The sequence below is a fragment of the Panulirus ornatus genome, chromosome 57, assembly GCF_036320965.1.
Source record: "Panulirus ornatus isolate Po-2019 chromosome 57, ASM3632096v1, whole genome shotgun sequence".
Lineage (NCBI taxonomy): Eukaryota > Metazoa > Arthropoda > Malacostraca > Decapoda > Palinuridae > Panulirus > Panulirus ornatus.
This window is the reverse complement of record NC_092280.1, coordinates 31,995,113-32,017,160: the sequence shown is the minus strand read 5'-3', so window position 1 is coordinate 32,017,160 and position 22,048 is coordinate 31,995,113. Positions and strand designations below refer to the sequence as shown.

The following is a 22,048-nucleotide window of genomic DNA, read 5'->3' as shown; positions in this document are numbered from 1 at the left end:
TTCATCTCCTATTATCACCACTACTTGTTATCTCCTCCCCATTAGGCCCCTTCACTGATGTTCCCATTTGTTCCCTTGTCTGATGCACTTTATTTACCTCCTTCCAAAACTTCTTTTTATTCTACCTAAAATTTAATGATACTCTCTCACCCCAACTCTCATTTGCCCTCTTTTTTTTTGCCTCTTCCACCTTTCTCTTTGCCTCCTGCATGTTTCTTTTATACATCTCCCAATCATTTGCAATAACATCAAAAAATTGGGCAGATTTATCTCTAAAAGAGGAAGATGGTAGCATTATTAAAACTCAAACACAAGGACTGAAAATATTTACATTCATTTAGTAATTTTCATGACAAAGAGGTTGCTGAGAAAAGAAAATCTCTTTAGGAAAATTAGTCCAGTTCAGAATTAAGTATGACAAATACCATATTCTTCACAATTCATTACATTCATCAGAAACAGCATAAAATACCAAAAGTGAGATGAAGCCTCCAGGATATAGTAACAGTGTCAACTGAGGTGCTGCACACAAACTGCCATAATACCAAATACTCTCGACCAACACAAAGTGACCATTAATAATAATAAGCACATTTAGTGACTAACTGCTCTTGGCAAAACTTTTCAAAGATGCTCCAGTCCCAGTTTCTGCAAACACTTTTCAGGAGTAGCAAACCACCATTCAGAATACTAAATATTCCCAAAGAAAGCAACAAGACAGACAACTATATTTTCATTCTATGAGGCTGTTTAGTGATCAACCCCTCAGCACCCTCTAGTATTTCATGTTTTCCCTATGTCACAGGACTGGAAGCCATAACGTAATCTGGTCACCTGAACCTTATAAAATATCTAAAAGATGCTGCAATTCAAGGTCCACCTCTAAGTAAGCAGCTTGAGTGCCACAATGCCTTTACCCAGGCTAGTGTTCCCTCAGACTTAATGGTTGTAGCACCATAACCTCCCTTAATAAAATGTTGACCCTAATGGGGTAAAGAGCATCACACTGTGGGGCCAACAACTAACACCTTTTGGCCAATATATGTAACACCATAAGATTCTCAAAATGAATGGGCACTGATTAGATCAATACAGTAACTTAAATGAAAGAATTAAAATCAGGGGCATCAATATAGTGGGAGAAACATGATTACATGTTGGGAATGATATTCAGATAAAGACATTTATTCATTTAGCATTTTATAGTAGCCTGGGACAGAGGCACAGTATCAACTGAAGACAATGAGATCAAGATAATTTCAATTACTTTATTATATCTCTTACTTCCATCCACAAGCTTTACATATCTGCAAGGTAGATGATAAGAATGTAAGACCATCCTAAATACAGCAGTATTGTAAACACATTCAAGGGAAAGTGATGTAATATTAACTAGTTCATATAAGATGTGACATAACTGAATTGACTATGAATTAGTATTTATACAAAATTGTTTACCAATATGCAACATCTAGTGATTCAGTACACTTTACAACTATGTTGACATCAGTCATCACTTTATCCCTTTATATGATATATTCACATATCAAGGCTTCATTGAAGCCTACTTTTCTACTGAGAACGGAATTAAAGAACATTTAAAGTTAAGAATGAAGATAACCTGCACAGTCTGAAAATTGAATATTTTATCTTACAATTTAGAAGAAAAAGTATTGCATGTATAAGATTTGGTACTTTCTGGTATGAAACTTCACATCTTCAACAATTCCTTACCTGTTTTCTACAAACATTTTCAACTTGCTTGCTCATTCTACCACATTCCCCTCCCTCAGAGTAACACACAAACCCTACTACAGTTAACACACACAGACCCTACTACCTTTCCACATATTGTTAATTTGGTCATACAACAGTTGATAGGCTACGGTGGTGTTCCTTCTTCTAACATTGATAGTATCTAATATCTGATGTGACTTTCAACATGCTCAGGGAAAATACTGGAGCATATACAGTAAGCACAATACTGCCCCGGAAAATGGCTATGACATATGTTCTTACAACAGATTTAACTTGGTAGTGTTCCAGGGGCTTTGTCCCCAATTTGGGATTGTTATGTGTATTCATTCATAACCACACATTTTTCAAAGTCCTTCAGAGCTCTTTCAACTTTTGTTGGGCTTTTAACATTACATACACAGGTTTGGGTGAAAAGCCTTTGTTTCTACACTAGATTCATCTTCAGCAAAAACTACTAATAGACTAATAATAGTCAGATAATATCCAGTAAGGAGAATGTGCAAGTTTTCTTCAGTTTCAGCCACTTGAGAATGGGAATCCTGACCTTATAAATCATGCTGCCATCATGTACATGCAAAATGCATGGTACACACTTCATACACATTACTGTATAAAGTGCTATTAAATGACATTCAATCACTCTCACACAACACTACTATATGCTTTTCTATATGAGAAAGTTACATTGTTTCAACTGTGAACTTCCACACATGGTGCACTGATGATATACCATGTAAGACAAACTTAAAACATGGTACTACAGGAAGAAAATGAGAAGTAAATTCATTGGCTACGTAAAATCATTTTAGACTATACATAATGAAAATAGGCACTTTCTCAAAATCTAAATTGACACTGTCTACCATTCTTTGCTGTAAGCAAACTGGAAATTATGTTCTCATTATGTCATTCATATTCACAACCTATCTTTTAATTCACTTTCCATAAAATGGTATTTACTGAAAAAATCACAAAAACATTGAAAAACTGTAATTTTGCCACGGACCATCAAATGAAGATATAAAAGGGCACTTGTATAAAAATAACAAACATTCACACAATGCTGGCAATGTTTTTGCAAAATTTGACACTCGGTGCTTATCATGGTAGACACACAAATTTGTATGTAAAACAAGAATACCTTTATGGCAGACTTCTGTGCAGTCACATACTATAACTTTCCTCATGCACAAACCTGATCACTGGCATTAACATATCTCCTCATAACTACCATAAGTTATCCCTTACCATGATTAAGTATTACCAGATTCTACAATGTTTGTGCAAAAAATTGTGAGATTCATACAGTTAAAAATAATGTGAACAAGTCTTGGAACATAAATTATGTTAATTCACAGGAATGAGATTCACACAAAAAAATTTTATACAAAAGATTTCACAACAGCATTATTAATGAAATGACCTGTGAGCCTGAAACTTATTACATGATTTCCATGAGACTTATACTCCTTTTTCTGTAAACAAATAAAATATTAGGTCTCATTCAACCACTGATCAAGGATCAGCCTCACTCAGCTCATCACATTCTAAATGGAAAGAAAAACTAGCAATGCCTAATTGTGATTCAAAAGCTGACAAGAGGCACATTTACATCTTAACTGCAACACTTACATCAATGCCTGGTGGCTATATAGAAATATTTACTTATTCTCCATGACAGGAACACTTTCTTACCAACTATAATTTTCTGCAACAGTGCTCTATACGTAGGGAATATTCACTGAAGATTCTATGAAGGTGAGATTCCATATTTTCACTGAATTTATCGTATATATTTATCACGATACGTAACTTAAAAGTTCAACACTAGTGAGCATGGTTTCAAATGGCCCACAAAGCTGCTATGAGTCTTCTCTCATACATAGAGCCATCACAACTCTTGCTTTGATTACTCCCACTGCAGGGATTTGCGTAGTTCAAAGTGGCAAAATGATTCACTGCATTCACTTCCTTCATAAATGTAATTATTCCTGTGCTTCCACTAAACAAAAGTAATGAGGAAACATTATTTCTGTGGCCATTTTGGCACAAGTTAAGAGACACAGTATTAACAAGATTTGGTTTCATTGTTTATACAACTATTCAAACTAAATGTTTAATACTTCATTTCAAAGATATAAAGTTACATGACCTTTATTATATAAAAAGGCCAAAGTATATTGAACTACTCTATCAGGAAATCTGAGGTAAATCATCACTGAAGAGCTCTGATGGATGGACCTTAGTGTCTTCCTATTATCAGAAGATTTCATTCACCAGCCTTAACACCATTTCAAGTCAAAATAAAAAACCACTTATCATTTTGAAATAATTACATTACAATTCATATTGTCACTGGCTATATATTTAGTCTGACTTTTCTTTGATTATCTGCCTGATGTGAGAAATATTGAAGGGATAACTAATAATTGTACCAATAATTTCCAATCTAGTCAGTTCAACTTCCTCAAGAGCACTGCTGACTCTCATTATATGAATTCATCAGTTACATTAGCATAAATAACATGATCAATATTACACTTTCAATTACATTTTAGCATCTAGGTCAGTTGTTATTAACACCCTGAACAGAAGACTACAGATATATAGATCTGGGAAAGGAGACCACAGGAAGGGTGCTGGCAGGTACAGTGGCCATAGGTGAAGATGGTTTCTAGACAAATGTGGCCACAGCAGATGGTGACTTGTCCTCAGGTGCTGGCTTCCTCTTGCCAGTGGCTCCTCCATACTGTCCAATGAATGACCCATCTTCTGTGAACCTTCCTGTGTTGCATTAATAAACTGATTAATATTCAAATTTTGAACTTTTTAAGTAAACATATCACATAATCATAGAGGTAAATCAAGGTCATTGGAAAAATGTATAAACATAAATACATGGAATGGATTTGTGGATCAATGCAACTTTTCTTTGTTTATTCCTGGTGCTCCCTTGCTAAAGTGGGAAACAATGAACAAATATAAGAAAAAATATACAGATATCACACTTCTGCTTCCGGTTACACCATGAGTGAAAAGTCACTTTTGGCAAGGCTGCATCACTGGGAGTACAGTCTCATCAAAGAAATCCTCTTTCAGAGAAGTCTACATTAACCTGCTACTGGAAGTAGTGCAGCCTTGGACTGTAGTAGTCTTTAGAATGATCCTGGGTTAATATTATGACTTTTTCACAGAAATTGATCCTGGGGTAATTATGAATGTATCTGTATGTAGCATTTATGGATCTGGAGAAGGAATATGATAGGGTGGATGAAGATTCTTCGTGGAAGGTTTTAATAGTATATGGTGTGGGAGGTAAGTTGTTAGAAGCAGTGAAAAGTTTTTACCAAGGATGTAAGGCATGTGTACGAGTAGGAGGAGAGGAAAGTGATTGGTTCCCAGTGAATGTCAGTTTGCGGCAGGGATGCGTAATGTCTCCATAGTTGTTTAATGTGTTTATAGATGGGGTGGTTAGGGAGGTGAATGCAAGAGTTTTGAAAAGAGGGGCAAGTATGCAGTCTGCTCCAGATGAGAGGGCTTGGGAAGTGAGTCAGTTGTTGTTCACTGATGATACAGTGCTGGTGGCTGATTCGGGTGAGAAACTGCAGAAGTTGGTGACTGAGCTTGCTAAAGTGTGCAAAAGAAAAAAGTTGAGAGTAAGCGTGAATAAGAGCAAGGTGATTATATAGGTTCAGTAGGGTTGAAGGACAAGTTAATTGGGAGGTAAATTTGAATGGAGAAAAACTGGAGGAAGTGAAGTCTTTTAGAAATCTGGGAGTGGACTTAGCAGTGGATGGAACCATGGAAGCGGAAGTGAGTCACAGGGTGGGGGAGGGAGCGAAGGTTCTGGGAGCATTGAAGAATGTGTGGGAGGCGAGAACATCATCTCGAAGAGCAGAAATGGGTATGTTTGAAGGAATAAAGGTTCCAACAATGTTATATGGTTGCAAGGCATGGGCTATAGATAGGGTTGTGCGGAGGAGGGTGGATGTGTTGGAAATGAAATGTTTGAGGAAAATATGTGGTGTGAGGAGGTTTGATCAAGTAAGTACTGAAAGAGTCAGAGATGTGTGGTAATAAAAAGAATGTGGTTGAGAGAGAGCAGAAGAGGGTGTGTTGAAATGATATGGACACATGGAGAGAATGAATGAGGAAAGACTGACAAAGAGGATATATGTGTCAGAGGTGGAGGAAACAAGGAGAAGTGGGAGACCAAATTGGAAGCAGAAGGATGGAGTGAAGATTTTGAGCATTCAGGGCCTGAACATACAAGAAGGGAAAGGAATGCAAGGAATAGAGTGAATTGGAATGATGTGGAATACTGGGGTCAACATGCTGTCAATTGATTGTGCCAGGGCATGTGAAGCGTCAGGGGTAAGCCATGGAAAGGTCTGTGTGGCCTGGATGTGGAAAGGGAGCTGTGGTTTCAGTGCATTACATGACAGATAGAGACTGAGTGTGAACGAATGTGGCCTTTTTTTATCTCAGACTGGTGAGTATGAATGTGTGTGGATGTAACCAAGATGAGAAGAAAAGAGACATAGGTAGTACATTTGAGGAAAGAAACCTGGATGTTCTGGCTCTGAGTGAAATGAAGCTCAAGGGTAAAGGGAAAGAATGGTTTGGAAAAGTCTTCTGAGTAAAAGTTGGTGAGAGGACAAGAGCTAAGGAAGGAGTAGCACTACTCCTGAAACAGGAGTTGTGGGAGTGTGTGATAAAGTGTAAGAAAGTAAGTTCTAGATAGATGTGGGTAAAACTGAAAGTGGATGGACAGAGATGGGTGATTACCAGTGCTTATGCACATGGTCATGAGAGACAAGTGTTTTGGGAGCAGGTGAATGAGTGTGTCAGCAGCTCTGGATTGCAAATACATTTACTGATAATGGGTTTGAGGCGATATATTGTTTGATCCAAGTTAATGTACCCTAGATCTTTCACTGATAAATCCCTTAAGTTAGCAAAGAAATCATTTTATAGAGTTGAACCCATACTTCCCACTGATACCAAAATTTTTTTAGTTCTCCCTTTTCATAATAATTTTACTTTACTTACCATGTTGCTTAAATCCTTTAATATATTATAAATGATGCCTTCAGCAACAATAATACTATAAAGAATATCTTAATCTGGAACTCACTAGAAAGTTCTCCTGAATGCATCTATAAAGTACCATGTAGAAATCGTGATAAGTTTTATGTTGGGCACACTGGTAAGGATCTTTCTGTTAGACTTGATCAACACAAATATAGTATAAGAATAGGAAAAGAACCAAATGCCTTGTTTAACCATGTTAAAAACTATGATCATTGTCCTGACTGGAGTAATGCCATCTCAGTTATTAACTCTAACTCCAGTACCATGAGAAATATCATTGAATCTTCTCATTATCAAATACACAAAGAATTTTTTTTTTTTTGCTTTGTCGCTGTTTCCCACGTTTGCGAGGTAGCGCAAGGAAACAGACGAAAGAAATGGCCCAACCCACCCCATACACATGTATATACGTACACGTCCCCACACGCAAATATACATACCTACACAGCTTTCCATGGTTTACCCCAGATGCATCACATGCCCTGATTCAATCCACTGACAGCACGTCAACCCCGGTATACCACATCGATTTAATTCACTCTATTCCTTGCCCTCCTTTCACCCTCCTGCATGTTCAGGCCCTGATAACACAAAATCTTTTTCACTCCATCTTTCCACCTCCAATTTGGTCTCCCACTTCTCCTCGTTCCCTCCACCTCCGACACATATATCCTCTTGGTCAATCTTTCCTCACTCATTCTCTCCATGTGCCCAAACCATTTCAAAACACCCTCTTCTGCTCTTTCAACCACGCTCTTTTTATTTCCACACATCTCTCTCACCCTTACGTTACTTACTCGATCAAACCACCTCACACCACACATTGTCCTTAAACATCTCATTTCCAGCACATCCACCCTCCTGCGCACAACTCTATCCATAGCCCACGCCTTGCAACCATACAAAATTGTTGGAACCACTATTCCTTCAAACATAGCCATTTTTGCTTTCCGAGATAATGTTCTCGACTTCCACACATTCTTCAAGGCTCCCAGGATTTTCGCCCCCTCCCCCACCCAATGATCCACTTCCACTTCCATGGTTCCATCCGCTGCCAGATCCAGTCCCAGATATCTAAAACACTTTACTTCCTCCAGTTTTTCTCCATTCAAACTTACCTCCCAACTGACTTGACCCTCAACCCTACTGTACCTAATAACCTTGCTCTTATTCACATTTACTCTTAACTTTCTTCTTTCACACACTTTACCAAACTCAGTCACCAGCTTCTGCAGTCTCTCACATGAATCAGCCACCAGCGCTGTATCATCAGCGAACAACAACTGACTCACTTCCCAAGCTCTCTCATCCACAACAGACTTCATACTTGCCCCTCTTTCCAAAACTCTTGCATTCACCTCCCTAACAACCCCATCCATAAACAAATTAAACAACCATGGAGACATCACACACTCCTGCCGCAAACCTACATTCACTGAGAACCAATCACTTTCCTCTCTTCCTACATGTCCACATGCCTTAACAACCTCGATAAAAACTTTTCACTGTTTCTAACAACTTGCCTCCCACACCGTATATTCTCAATACCTTCCACAGAGCATCTCTATCAACCCTATCATATGCCTTCTCCAGATCCATAAATGCTACATACAAATCCATTATAACCTTAATATTAGTGAAGCTCTATACAAATTGGACAGCTTTATTGTTGACAACATCTGTAAACAATTCTCCTTCAAGTCCACATAATAAGTTTACAATACGCTCTTTGTCTGTCTCGGACAGTCACTTGTTTACCAAATGGCATCATAGCTACATCTCTTCGTTGTATATCAATTGACTTATATTTCTTTCTTGTATCTCCTCTGATGATGTGATTATTACATGAAAATGCATTTGAGAACTTATCGTGTTTCATTTCCCCATGGACTTGTAGGAATATATTTGATCATATATTAAACTGTGTCCTTCCCATACATATACATGTACATATTCATAAGTGCTTGCCTTCATCCACTCCTGTTACTACCCTGCCCCACAGGAACAGCGTCACTACTCCCTGCTTCAGCGAGGTATATGTTTCCCCCCCCATACTTGACTGCTGTTTCCCACATCAGCAAGATAGCTCCAGGAACAGAAAAAGAAAGGCTACATCTGCTCCTATCCATTCACAAGCTGTCTTTATGCATCTTGGCCATTAACAATTTCTCCTGCTCCTAAACTTACAACGTACTCCTAGAATTTAGGATGCCTTGCAGCATCTGTAAAAGACCACAAACTTTTGGATGCCTTGCAATACCTCTGAGAGACCAGAAAGCTCATTCATAAAAAAATAGCTTTGGAAATTTACAGAAGTGCAACTTTTTTTTTTCATACATATTCGCCATTTCCCAAATTTGCGAGGTAGCGTTAAAAACAGAGGACTGAGCCCGAGATGGAATATCCTCACTTGGCCCCGTTCTCTGCCTTTTTTTGGGGGGGTGAAATTAAAAAAACGGGGAGGGAAGGATTTCCAGCCCCCCACTCCCTCCCCTTTTAGTCACCTTCTACAATACCCAGAGAATACGTGGGAAGTATTCTTTCTCCCTTATCCCCAGGGATAGAAATGCAACTTAAAACATTAAAAAAAAGGCACACTAATGTCTGGTTAGTAAGAATGCCAAAATCTCACAAAAGGCTACAATTATAATTATCTGTAAACTTTCATTCAAACAGTGTTTATGGAAACAGGCACGAGGAACACTTGAAATGCAGATTGTATCATTTATAAAATTACCAGTTTTCTCAAGACAGTGGTAGAAGCCTGTACAATGCAGGCTGCACTGAGAGAGTTGTGTGGTAATCACTATCACCAAATGATATCTTTTTGCAATATGTCATTCACTAACTGAACATCATTGGTAAGTGATACATATCTTGGATGTTTTAACATGGTGTTTTAAGGGAAATAATTTAGCAAAGCTGGGTTAGTGTTACACTTCCTATACCAAACCCTTCAAATAATATATACAACCAAGGCTTACATGTAAAAGAATGCAGGTATAACATCAAACTAGGGTGGCAAATGCATTTGATGCTGTCTCGCCTTTCTTCCGGCCGTACTGACCAATGAAGGAACCATCTTCAGCCATACCTGCTCCTGAGAGGGGCCAAATATTCAAGCAATCAGGAAACAAATATATACATGAGCAGTGGGTGCTCTTGGCATACAAAAATAAGAAAAAAAAATCTACAACTACAAAATAATAAGGAGTTCTTTAAGCAAAAGACGGTACACTATGGTCAATTACTTAACAAAAAATAAAGCATGGCATTGATTACTTTTACGTTTTTACTAACATTCATTGTTAAATCTGAGTTCAACATCCTTGTGAAACCTTTGCCTATTGGACTGCTTTAACTTGTAAATATAGTTCAGAAAATCTACATGAAATTTGCAAATGAGCTCCATGACCACTGCAGAAACAAAGTATGTCTTGCTATGAATTACCACATATCGCAGTCTTTACACTTTATGACTCAAACTAACATCTGATTCATTAATTCACACAGTGATGATGCACCTTTCTAGGCCTGGAGTCAGCCTGTCATGTACATCACTGAGAAAAGTGAAGTGACATATCTTGAATCATATTACTTCTAAAAACCAAAGAAGACATCATAAAGTATTTGAACAAGGCATGAATGACAATGTTCAAACAAATTCCTTTTCTCTTTAGTAGTGGACATGACACAGGCAAGGAACTGCCCCAGTCATGGGTCTCACAGATAAAAGGTAAGATAATGAATGAGAGGAAAAAAAAAGAAGCTTCTCTGGCATTTATAGACCTGACTCTTAATGATGGAAAAGTTATAGGATGAGGGAAATGCAAAAGACAGAAGAGAATTTAATACTCTCCCTGTACAAGAAAAGGAGGTATGATGATGGTCAATCCTAGTAAGGCTTGTCTCCCCCTTGAAATTGGGGGAAGCAGCAACCGAACATCCATGTGTTAGGGGCCACGTACACAAGCAGACAACTCATGAGAACAGTGGACAAAATATTAACTGCAGAACAGAGATTTTTTTTTTTTTTTTTTTTTTTTTTATACTTTGTCGCTGTCTCCCGCGTTTGCGAGGTAGCGCAAGGAAACAGACGAAAGAAATGGCCCAACCCCCCCCATACACATGTACATACACACGTCCACACACACAAATATACATACCTACACAGCTTTCCATGGTTTACCCCGGACGCTTCACATGCCTTGATTCAATCCACTGACAGCACGTCAACCCCTGTATACCACATCGCTCCAATTCACTCTATTCCTTGCCCTCCTTTCACCCTCCTGCATGTTCAGGCCCCGATCACACAAAATCTTTTTCACTCCATCTTTCCACCTCCAATTTGGTCTCCCTCTTCTCCTCGTTCCCTCCACCTCCGACACATATATCCTCTTGGTCAATCTTTCCTCACTCATTCTCTCCATGTGCCCAAACCATTTTAAAACACCCTCTTCTGCTCTCTCAACCACGCTCTTTTTATTTCCACACATCTCTCTTACCCTTACGTTACTTACTCGATCAAACCACCTCACACCACACATTGTCCTCAAACATCTCATTTCCAGCACATCCATCCTCCTGCGCACAACTCTATCCATAGCCCACGCCTCGCAACCATACAACATTGTTGGAACCTTTATTCCTTCAGGGTCAGGGAGAATGGTTTGGTAAGCAGAGAAGAGGTAGTGAAAGCTTTGCTGAAGATGAAATCAGGAAAGGCAGCGGGTTTGGATGGTAATGCAGTGGAATTTAAAAAAAAAGGGGGTGACTGTGATGCTGATTGGTTGGTAAGGATATTCAGTGTATGTATGGATCATGAAGTGCATGAGGAATGGTGGAATGCATGCATAAAGCCATTGTACAAAGGCAAAGAGGATAAAGGTGAGTGTACAAATTACAGAGGTGCAAGTCTGTCGAGTATTCCTGGGAAATCATATGGGAGAGTATTGATTGAGAGGGTAAAGGCATGTACAGAGCATCAGACTGGGGAAATGCAGAGTGGTTTCAGAAGTGGTAGAGGATGTGTGGATCAGGTGTTTGCTTTGAAGAATGTATGTGAGGAATACTTAGAAAAACAGATGGATTAGTATGAAGCATTTATGGATCTGGAGAGGGCATATGATAAGAGTTGATTGACATGCTTTGTGGAAGGTATTAAGAGTATATGGTGTGAAAGGCAAGTTGCTAGAAACAATGAAAAGTTTTTACCAAGGATGTAAGGCATGTGTACGAGTAGGAAGAGAGGAGAGTGATTGGTTCCCAGTGAATGTCAGTTTGCAGCAGGGGTGCATGGTGTCTCCATGGTTGTTTAATTTGTTTACGGATGGGGTGGTTAGGGAGGTGAATGCTAGAATTTGGAGAGAGGGGCAAGTATGCAGTCTGTTGTGGATGAGAGAGCTTGGGAGTGAGTCAGTTGTTGTTTGCTAATGGTACAGCACTGGTGGCTGATTCGTGTGAGGAACTGCAGAGGTTGCTGACTGAGTTTGGTAAAGTGTGTGAAAGGAGAAAGTTAAGAGTACATGTGAATAAGAGCAAGGTTATTAGATTCAGTAGGGTGGAGGGACAAGTTAACTGGAAGGTAAGTTGGAATGGAGAAAAACTGGAGGAAGTGAAGTGTTTTAGATATTTGCAAGTGGACTTAGCAGCGGAAGGAACCATGGAAGCAGAAGTGAGTCACAGGGTGGGGGAGGGGCGAAGGTTATGGGAACATTGAAGAATGTGTGGAAGATGAGAACGCTATAAGAATGTGTGGAAGATGAGAACGCTATAAGAATTAGTGGAAGATGAGAACGCTATCTCGGAGAGCTAAAATGGGTATGTTTGAATTAATAGTGGTTCCAGCAATGTTATATGGTTGCAAGGCATGGGATATAGAGTTGTGCAAAGGAGGGTGGAGGTGTTGGAAATGAAATGTCTGAGGACAATATGAGGTGTGAGGTGGTTTGATCGGGTAAGTAATGAAAAGGTAAGAGAGTTGTGTGGTAATAAAGTGTGGTTGAGAGAGCAAAAGAGGGTGTGTTGAAATGGTTTGGACACATGGAGAAAATGAGTGAGAAAAGATTGAGAAAGAGGATATGTGTGTCATAGGTGGAGGGAACAAGGAGAAGCAGGAGACCATATCGGAGGTGGAAGGATAGAGTGAAAAAGATTTTGAGTGATTGGCACCTGAACATATAGGAGGGTGAGAGGCGTTTAAGGAATAGAGTGAATTGGAACGATGTGGTATAGTGGGGTCGATGAGCTGTTAATGGATTGATCCAGGGAATGTGAAGTGTCTGGTTTAAACCATGGAAAGGTTTGTGGGGCCTGGATGTGGAAAGGGAGCTGTTTTTTTCGATATATTACACATGACAACTAGAGACTGAGTATGAACGAATGTGGCCTTTTTTGTCTTTTCCTGATGCTACCAATTTGGAGGGGGGTTATTCCCTGTGTGGCAGGGTGGCGACATGTATGAATAAAGGCAGCAAGTACGATTATGTACATGTGTATTTAGGTATATGTCTGTGTATGTATATGTATGTATGCATTGAAATGTACATGTTAGTATATGTTAGTGTATGGGCGTTCATGTATATACATGTGTGTGTGGGTGGATTGGGCCATTCCTCGTCTGTTTCCTTGCACTACCTCGCTGACGCGGGAGACAGCAATTAAGTAATAATAATTTCAACGAAGGAGCATTTAGGGTATGGGTGAAAAGCAGAATCCAATGTATTCAGGCTTAAAGCTGCAATGGCTTCCTTTCTTTAGTTTTGAGATCTGTTACCAGAACCTCATATTGCTAGCTGCTTTAGAGAAGACATATTTGAATCCATCTGAATTGTAAGAAAAAAAAAAACAGTTTGAGACAGTGAGCCCAATACATCCTGTCAGTTGTACTGATAAGGAGAGTGTACTCTCATTTTCCTTTGCAGTGAAAGAAGTTGGAAAAAACAACTCTTTCATCCAGGAATGACAAACCTTGCAAGTGGATGGACCATGATGTATGGACCATGAGATGAACAAAGCTCAAGCAAGTTGCCTTTCCATGAAATCCCATAGCAATTCCCTAGTGTACATTTTCAGAGTGGTTATTCAGGGTGATAATACCATTCAAGCAACCCCTTCGCTGGATGTGAGGATGAAGCCTTGGACAAGAGAGAAATGTGAACATGGGACAGACGACAAAAAAATAATAAGGTTGAGAGTAAGGAAAAACTATATATCACATCAGGAAATCATAGTAAATAAATTATTCCCTCTTAAACATCCATATCAAATAAATGCACACAGACTAATAGAAGGAGATAACAGTCCAAAACGACAAACTTTTATCTATATCTCTCATGCCACTTTTATCTATATCTCTCATGCCATTTCCCTTTGGAAACTTCCTCATGGAGTCATGAGGTAAGAAAATGATCTAAACTGAGAACCAATAAGCTGGGAATCTGTTAACATTAGAAATCATAAGGCAAAAAACTGTCTGGAGCATGAACTGTTAGACAAGAGACTGGTATGAAGGGGAACAGCATGGAAAGAAAGCAGCCCAAGTTAGGAAATGCTAAACAACAGAATGGTCCTAAAGTGTGAACTGCTCAGCAATGGAATGATGCAGAGGGAGTGCTAGATTAGAAGATTTAAGATAAAAACCCTGTAGACAAAGGAATAGTCTAGAGCAAAATATGTTAGGCAAGGGAATGGTCCATAAGGGCCTGTTAGGAGGTTAAAATGTTAAGCAAGACAACAGTTACTGTAAATTGGTAGCCAAAAGAGACAGTCAAAGTAAGAAGAGCAAAAACTGAAATGCATATTTTCAGTGTGGTATGCTGCTTAACTGCCTAAACAAACCAAAAATAAAACATTTCACAATATAATGTGGCATTCCTGTGCAACAGTCAAACTACACTCTGAAATATCTAATCTTAGTTTCAGAGAGTAAATTCACAGGCAGGAAATGATCTTAAGAATTATTGGTAACAGCCATTTTTGTATCCATAAGACCACACAGGCTGTGAAAATTATTTGAGAGGAGCCTGTAGTATCATAAGATGGAATGAAGAAACTAATGAGGAGGTGTATGAGAGATCTGGTATGGCAGGGAATGCAAAGTGAAAGAATTGCAGAGTGGCACTGTGGGTGAAACATAATACTCTGAAGTGGTTTGGGCATATGGAAAGAATGCAAGACGGAATTTACAAGGAGAGTTTATGACAGTACAATTTAAGTTGTTCCTGTAAGAGAACCACCACCAAAGACACAGGGATATGGAGTGGAAGAGTATTGGAAGGAGAAAACTGGGGAAAGACTGTGCATAATGATGTATGAGAGGTAGGTTTGGTAAGACAGAGGTAAAAGGAGATTCTTTTGCTGTGGCCACTCCCTTCATTGGAGTTCCCAGAGGGAATAAGCATCAGAGATATAGATAGAGAGATTACATATGACAGCTAGAGAATGGATGTGAGCATATGTGAAATTTCTTCATATGTTCCGGCACTACCTCACTAATGCGGGAAAAGATCAAGTATGAAAAACAAGACAGATAATTAGATAAGATAGGACCACAAAGGAATATGTGTAATGCTAAAGCAACTACATGGAGTGAGAAATTGCCTCTCTGAAGTCACCTAGGTGACTGCAGCTGTCAACAGATGACTAACATAAAATGCAAAAATTACAGAAGAAACAAATACTCTGAACACAGTACTAGACAAAAGACAATGAAGAACATTTTCATATGAATGAATATATCAAGATTTACAAAAGGAAGGAAACATCAGGAATAAGAGGCGTACCAATATTTAGGAACCATAATCTTGTTAGCCTCTCACATCTAATGTACCTTAATCTGATGGAAGATTCTACCCAACTGTTTCCATAGTACAGAAGCAATAATAAGGGGATACTTAGTCTGATGAGGAAGAAGTGTGATGAAAGTTGCTGATAAAGGAAAACAAGGGCTGCAAACAAACACTCATGCCAAAGGATGTTACTGGGTCAAGCAAAAAGAGAATGAATGAACTGGCTAAGCTCACTACATCCCGCTTTGAGCTCATAATGTAAGCCTTGCTCATTAAGAGGATATGGTGCCCATATGTGGTTCATGCATGGGGATCCTGTCCTTAAGAAAAGATGGTGAAATTACACAAGGTTAATATTAGGATATTGCCAACTACATCCAAAGAACATGGGCTTCATTAAATTCCCTTGTCCACTGTCTGACTCCTGTTAGGAAGAATACATGTTAAAAACAAAACTCACCAGTATCTCCATCTCCATATTCTGCCATAGAATCTGTGTCCGATTCTATAGGATTTTTCTCACCACTTTCCAGACTTCCCCTCTTCACTCCATCCAATCTGGAAATCAAAAGGTATGATTTGTTTTATGGTGACTCAGGTCATGATAACAGTAACTGTAAAGAAGGGGAATAATGGTGAATGAGGTCATGTACCTACAATGATAATATTATCATTATAACTGTAAAGATGAGGAACAATGGTGAATGAGGTCATGTATCTACAATGATAACATAATTATAATTGTACAGATGAGGAACAAAAGTGAATGAGATCATGTACCTACAATGATAAAAATATAAATGTAAAGATGAGGAACAGTGGTGAATTAGGTTACATACCTACAATTGTACCATTGTACAAAGGCAAAGGGGATAAGAGTGAGTGCTCAAATTACAGAGGTATAAGTTTGTTGAGTATTCCTGGTAAATTATATGGGAGGGTATTGATTGAGAGGGTGAAGGCATGTACAGAGCATCAGATTGGGGAAGAGCAGTGTGGTTTCAGAAGTGGTAGAGGATGTGTGGATCAGGTGTTTGCTTTGAAGAATGTATGTGAGAAATACTTAGAAAAGCAAATGGATTTGTATGTAGCATTTATGGATCTACAACACGCGAGGAATACGTGGGAAGTATTCTTTCACCCCTATCCCCAGGGATAATATACATATATATATACATATACACATACACACACATACACATACATACGCACATATACACACACACACACATACATATATATACATATGAGAAATGTAAGAAACAATTTAGAAAACTGAAACTTCTAGCTTGAAATGAATGAAAAAAAAAAGAATGTCACATAATGGTTCAACCTCTGGCTATGGAAAAAAGGAAATGTATAATTTATTTACACAAACGTCAATAGCAGTTCTCATCAATTTAACCACTGTATCAATAAGCTGGGAGGTGGGTTGATTAGAAAGGGTAGTGAGTGGTGGGATGAAGAAGTAAGAGTATTAGTGAAAGAGAAGAGAGAGGCATTTGGACGATTTTTGCAGGGAAAAAATGCAATTGAGTGGGAGATGTATAAAAGAAAGAGACAGGAGGTCAAGAGAAAGGTGCAAGAGGTGAAAAAAAGGGCAAATGAGAGTTGGGGTGAGAGAGTATCATTAAATTTTAGGGAGAATAAAAAGATGTTCTGGAAGGAGGTAAATAAAGTGCGTAAGACAAGGGAGCAAATGGGAACTTCGGTGAAGGGCGCAAGTGGGGAGGTGATAACAAGTAGTGGTGATGTGAGAAGGAGATGGAGTGAGTATTTTGAAGGTTTGTTGAATGTGTTTGATGATAGAGTGGCAGATATAGGGTGTTTTGGTCGAGGTGGTGTGCAAAGTGAGAGGGTTAGGGAAAATGATTTGGTAAACAGAGAAGAGGTAGTGAAAGCTTTGCGGAAGATGAAAGCCGGCAAGGCGGCAGGTTTGGATGGTATTGCAGTGGAATTTATTAAAAAAGGGGGTGACTGTATTGTTGACTGGTTGGTAAGGTTATTTAATGTATGTATGACTCATGGTGAGGTGCCTGAGGATTGGCGGAATGCGTGCATAGTGCCATTGTACAAAGGCAAAGGGGATAAGAGTGAGTGCTCAAATTACAGAGGTATAAGTTTGTTGAGTATTCCTGGTAAATTATATGGGAGGGTATTGATTGAGAGGGTGAAGGCATGTACAGAGCATCAGATTGGGGAAGAGCAGTGTGGTTTCAGAAGTGGTAGAGGATGTGTGGATCAGGTGTTTGCTTTGAAGAATGTATGTGAGAAATACTTAGAAAAGCAAATGGATTTGTATGTAGCATTTATGGATCTGGAGAAGGCATATGATAGAGTTGATAGAGATGCTCTGTGGAAGGTATTAAGAATATTTGGTGTCGGAGGAAAGTTGTTAGAAGCAGTGAAAAGTTTTTATCGAGGATGTAAGGCATGTGTACGTGTAGGAAGAGAGGAAAGTGATTGGTTCTCAGTGAATGTAGGTTTGCGGCAGGGGTGTGTGATGTCTCCATGGTTGTTTAATTTGTTTATGGATGGGGTTGTTAGGGAGGTAAATGCAAGGGTTTTGGAAAGAGGGGCAAGTATGAAGTCTGTTGGGGATGAGAGAGCTTGGGAAGTGAGTCAGTTGTTGTTCGCTGATGATACAGCGCTGGTGGCTGATTCATGTGAGAAACTGCAGATGCTGGTGACTGAGTTTGGAAAAGTGTGTGGAAGAAGAAAGTTAAGAGTAAATGTGAATAAGAGCAAGGTTATTAGGTACAGTAGGGTTGAGGGTCAAGTCAATTGGGAGGTGAGTTTGAATGGAGAAAAACTGGAGGAAGTGAAGTGTTTTAGATATCTGGGAGTGGATCTGGCAGCAGATGGAACCATGGAAGCGGAAGTGGATCATAGGGTGGGGGAGGGGGCGAAAATCCTGGGGGCCTTGAAGAATGTGTGGAAGTCGAGAACATTATCTCGGAAAGCAAAAATGGGTATGTTTAAAGGAATAGTGGTTCCAACAATGTTGTATGGTTGCGAGGCGTGGGCTATGGATAGAGTTGTGCGCAGGAGGATAGATGTGCTGGAGATGAGATGTTTGAGGACAATGTGTGGTGTGAGGTGGTTTGATCGAGTGAGTAACGTAAGGGTAAGAGAGATGTGTGGAAATAAAAAGAGCGTGGTTGAGAGAGCAGAAGAGGGTGTTTTGAAGTGGTTTGGGCACATGGAGAGGATGAGTGAGGAAAGATTGACCAAGAGGATATATGTGTCGGAGGTGGAGGGAACAAGGAGAAGAGGGAGACCAAATTGGAGGTGGAAAGATGGAGTGAAAAAGATTTTGTGTGATCGGGGCCTGAACATGCAGGAGGGTGAAAGGAGGGCAAGGAATAGAGTGAATTGGAGCGATGTGGTATACCGGGGTTGACGTGCTGTCAGTGGATTGAAGCAGGGCATGTGAAGCGTCTGGGGTAAACCATGGAAAGCTGTGTAGGTATGTATATTTGCGTGTGTGGACGTATGTATATACATGTGTATGGGGGGGGGTTGGGCCATTTCTTTCGTCTGTTTCCTTGCGCTATCTCGCAAACGCGGGAGACAGCGACAAAGTATAATAAAAAAAATCAATAAGCTTCAATGTCTAAGCTACATTTTTCTCCAATTTCACTATTTTCCTTCACATTTTCAATTGTGTCTGAAGGTTCTACTTCATGAGTGATTGTTTTTCCAGTAAGGGTCTTCACATCTTGGTTACATCCACACCCATTTAGGCACCCCACTCTGAGCCTTCGAGGAGGATGCTTTACTTGTGGTGCTGACTTCCCTCTTTAAATTTGATCGCCGTTTCCCGCGTAGTTCACTTTATCTTGAAAGCCCATTGCTCAAATAATGCTTCATTGTACTTGTCACCGAGGGTCTGGTTCTACGTCGTTTATTGGAAAAATCTACTCCTGTCCTGGAGTCCTCTGCAACTTGAATGTACACCGAGCAGGCTTCCGTTGCATCAGGAATGCTCGTGTTGTTTTAACCATAATTTCTTACACCCGCTTCATGAGAATTCTTCATCTCGGTCTATTTATATTCGCTGTCGTAATGAAACAGAAAAAATCCTCAAGGATGAATGGAGATTCCCGAGAGGCGCAGTGCACTACACTCTTGAGTTGTGCTGTGACTAGAGGGGACGGGAGCGGGGGGCCAGAAATCCTCCCCTCCATGTATTAACTTTCTAAAATGGGAAACAGAAGAAGGAGTCACGCGGGGAGTGCTCATCCTCCTCGAAGGCTCAGAGTGGGGTGCCTAAATGTGTGTGGATGTAACCAAGATGTGAAAAAAGGAGAGATAGGTAGTATGTTTGAGGAAAGGAACCTGGATGTTTTGGCTCTGAGTGAAACGAAGCTCAAGGGTAAAGGGGAAGAGTGGTTTGGGAATGTCTGGGGAGTAAAGTCAGGGGTTAGTGAGAGGACAAGAGCAAGGGAAGGAGTAGCAATACTCCTGAAACAGGAGTTGTGGGAGTATGTGATAGAGTGTAAGAAAGTAAATTCTCGATCAATATGGGTAAAACTGAAAGTTGATGGAGAGAGGTGGGTGATTATTGGTGCATATGCACCTGGGCATGAGAAGAAAGATCAAGAGAGGCAAGTGTTTTGGGAGCAGCTGAATGAGTGTGTTAGTGGTTTTGATGCACGAGACCGGGTCATAGTGATGGGTGATTTGAATGCAAAGGTGAGTAATGTGGCAGTTGAGGGAATAATTGGTATACATGGGGTGTTCAGTGTTGTAAATGGAAATGGTGAAGAGCTTGTAGATTTATGTGCTGAAAAAGGACTGATGATTGGGAATACCTGGTTTAAAAAGCGAGATATACATAAGTATACTTATGTAAGTAGGAGAGATGGCCAGAGAGCGTTATTGGATTACGTGTTAATTGACAGGCGTGCGAAAGAGAGACTTTTGGATGTTAATGTGCTGAGAGGTGCAACTAGAGGGATGTCTGATCATTATCTTGTGGAGGCTAAGGTGAAGATTTGTATGGGTTTTCAGAAAAGAAGAGTGAATGTTGGGGTGAAGAGGGTGGTGAGAGTAAGTGAGCTTGAGAAGGAGACCTGTGTGAGGAAGTACCAGGAGAGACTGAGTACAGAATGGAAAAAGGTGAGAACAATGGAAGTAAGGGGAGTGGGGGAGGAATGGGATGTATTTAGGGAATCAGTGATGGATTGCGCAAAAGATGCTTGTGGCATGAGAAGAGTGGGAGGTGGGTTGATTAGAAAGGGTAGTGAATGGTGGGATGAAGAAGTAAGAGTATTAGTGAAAGAGAAGAGAGAGGCATTTGGACGATTTTTGCAGGGAAAAAATGCAATTGAGTGGGAGATGTATAAAAGAAAGAGACAGGAGGTCAAGAGAAAGGTGCAAGAGGTGAAAAAAAGGGCAAATGAGAGTTGGGGTGAGAGAGTATCATTAAATTTTAGGGAGAATAAAAAGATGTTCTGGAAGGAGGTAAATAAAGTGCGTAAGACAAGGGAGCAAATGGGATCTTCAGTGAAGGGCGCAAATGGGGAGGTGATAACAAGTAGTGGTGATGTGAGAAGGAGATGGAGTGAGTATTTTGAAGGTTTGTTGAATGTGTTTGATGATAGAGTGGCAGATATAGGGTGTTTTGGTCGAGGTGGTGTGCAAAGTGAGAGGGTTAGGGAAAATGATTTGGTAAACAGAGAAGAGGTAGTGAAAGCTTTGCGGAAGATGAAAGCCAGCAAGGCAGCAGGTTTGGATGGTATTGCAGTGGAATTTATTAAAAAAGGGGGTGACTGTATTGTTGACTGGTTGGTAAGGTTATTTAATGTATGTATGACTCATGGTGAGGTGCCTGAGGATTGGCGGAATGCGTGCATAGTGCCATTGTACAAAAGCAAAGGGGATAAGAGTGAGTGCTCAAATTACAGAGGTATAAGTTTGTTGAGTATTCCTGGTAAATTATATGGGAGGGTATTGATTGAGAGGGTGAAGGCATGTACAGAGCATCAGATTGGGGAAGAGCAGTGTGGTTTCAGAAGTGGTAGAGGATGTGTGGATCAGGTGTTTGCTTTGAAGAATGTATGTGAGAAATACTTAGAAAAGCAAATGGATTTGTATGTAGCATTTATGGATCTGGAGAAGGCATATGATAGAGTTGATAGAGATGCTCTGTGGAAGGTATTAAGAATATATGGTGTGGGAGGCAAGTTGTTAGAAGCAGTGAAAAGTTTTTATCGAGGATGTAAGGCATGTGTACGTGTAGGAAGAGAGGAAAGTGATTGGTTCTCAGTGAATGTAGGTTTGCGGCAGGGGTGTGTGATGTCTCCATGGTTGTTTAATTTGTTTATGGATGGGGTTGTTAGGGAGGTGAATGCAAGAATTTTGGAAAGAGGGGCAAGTACGAAGTCTGTTGTGGATGA

At 39.8% G+C, this 22,048-nt stretch overlaps 1 protein-coding gene across 1 annotated transcript in view; it reads right to left on the bottom strand.

The window, feature by feature from the left end:
- Nucleotides 1-1,254: 1,254 nt before the first annotated feature.
- Nrg (Neuroglian) overlaps nucleotides 1,255-22,048 on the bottom strand; it is a 206,214-nt gene continuing 185,420 nt past the window's right edge. The window contains exons 20-22 of the mRNA XM_071695113.1: nucleotides 16,105-16,202; nucleotides 9,837-9,952; nucleotides 1,255-4,542 (exon numbers count right to left, since the gene is read on the bottom strand). Of these exons, the coding sequence (XP_071551214.1) occupies nucleotides 9,861-9,952; nucleotides 16,105-16,202 (190 nt within the window). The 3' untranslated portion in view covers nucleotides 1,255-4,542; nucleotides 9,837-9,860. The remainder of the gene's footprint in view (nucleotides 4,543-9,836; nucleotides 9,953-16,104; nucleotides 16,203-22,048) is intronic.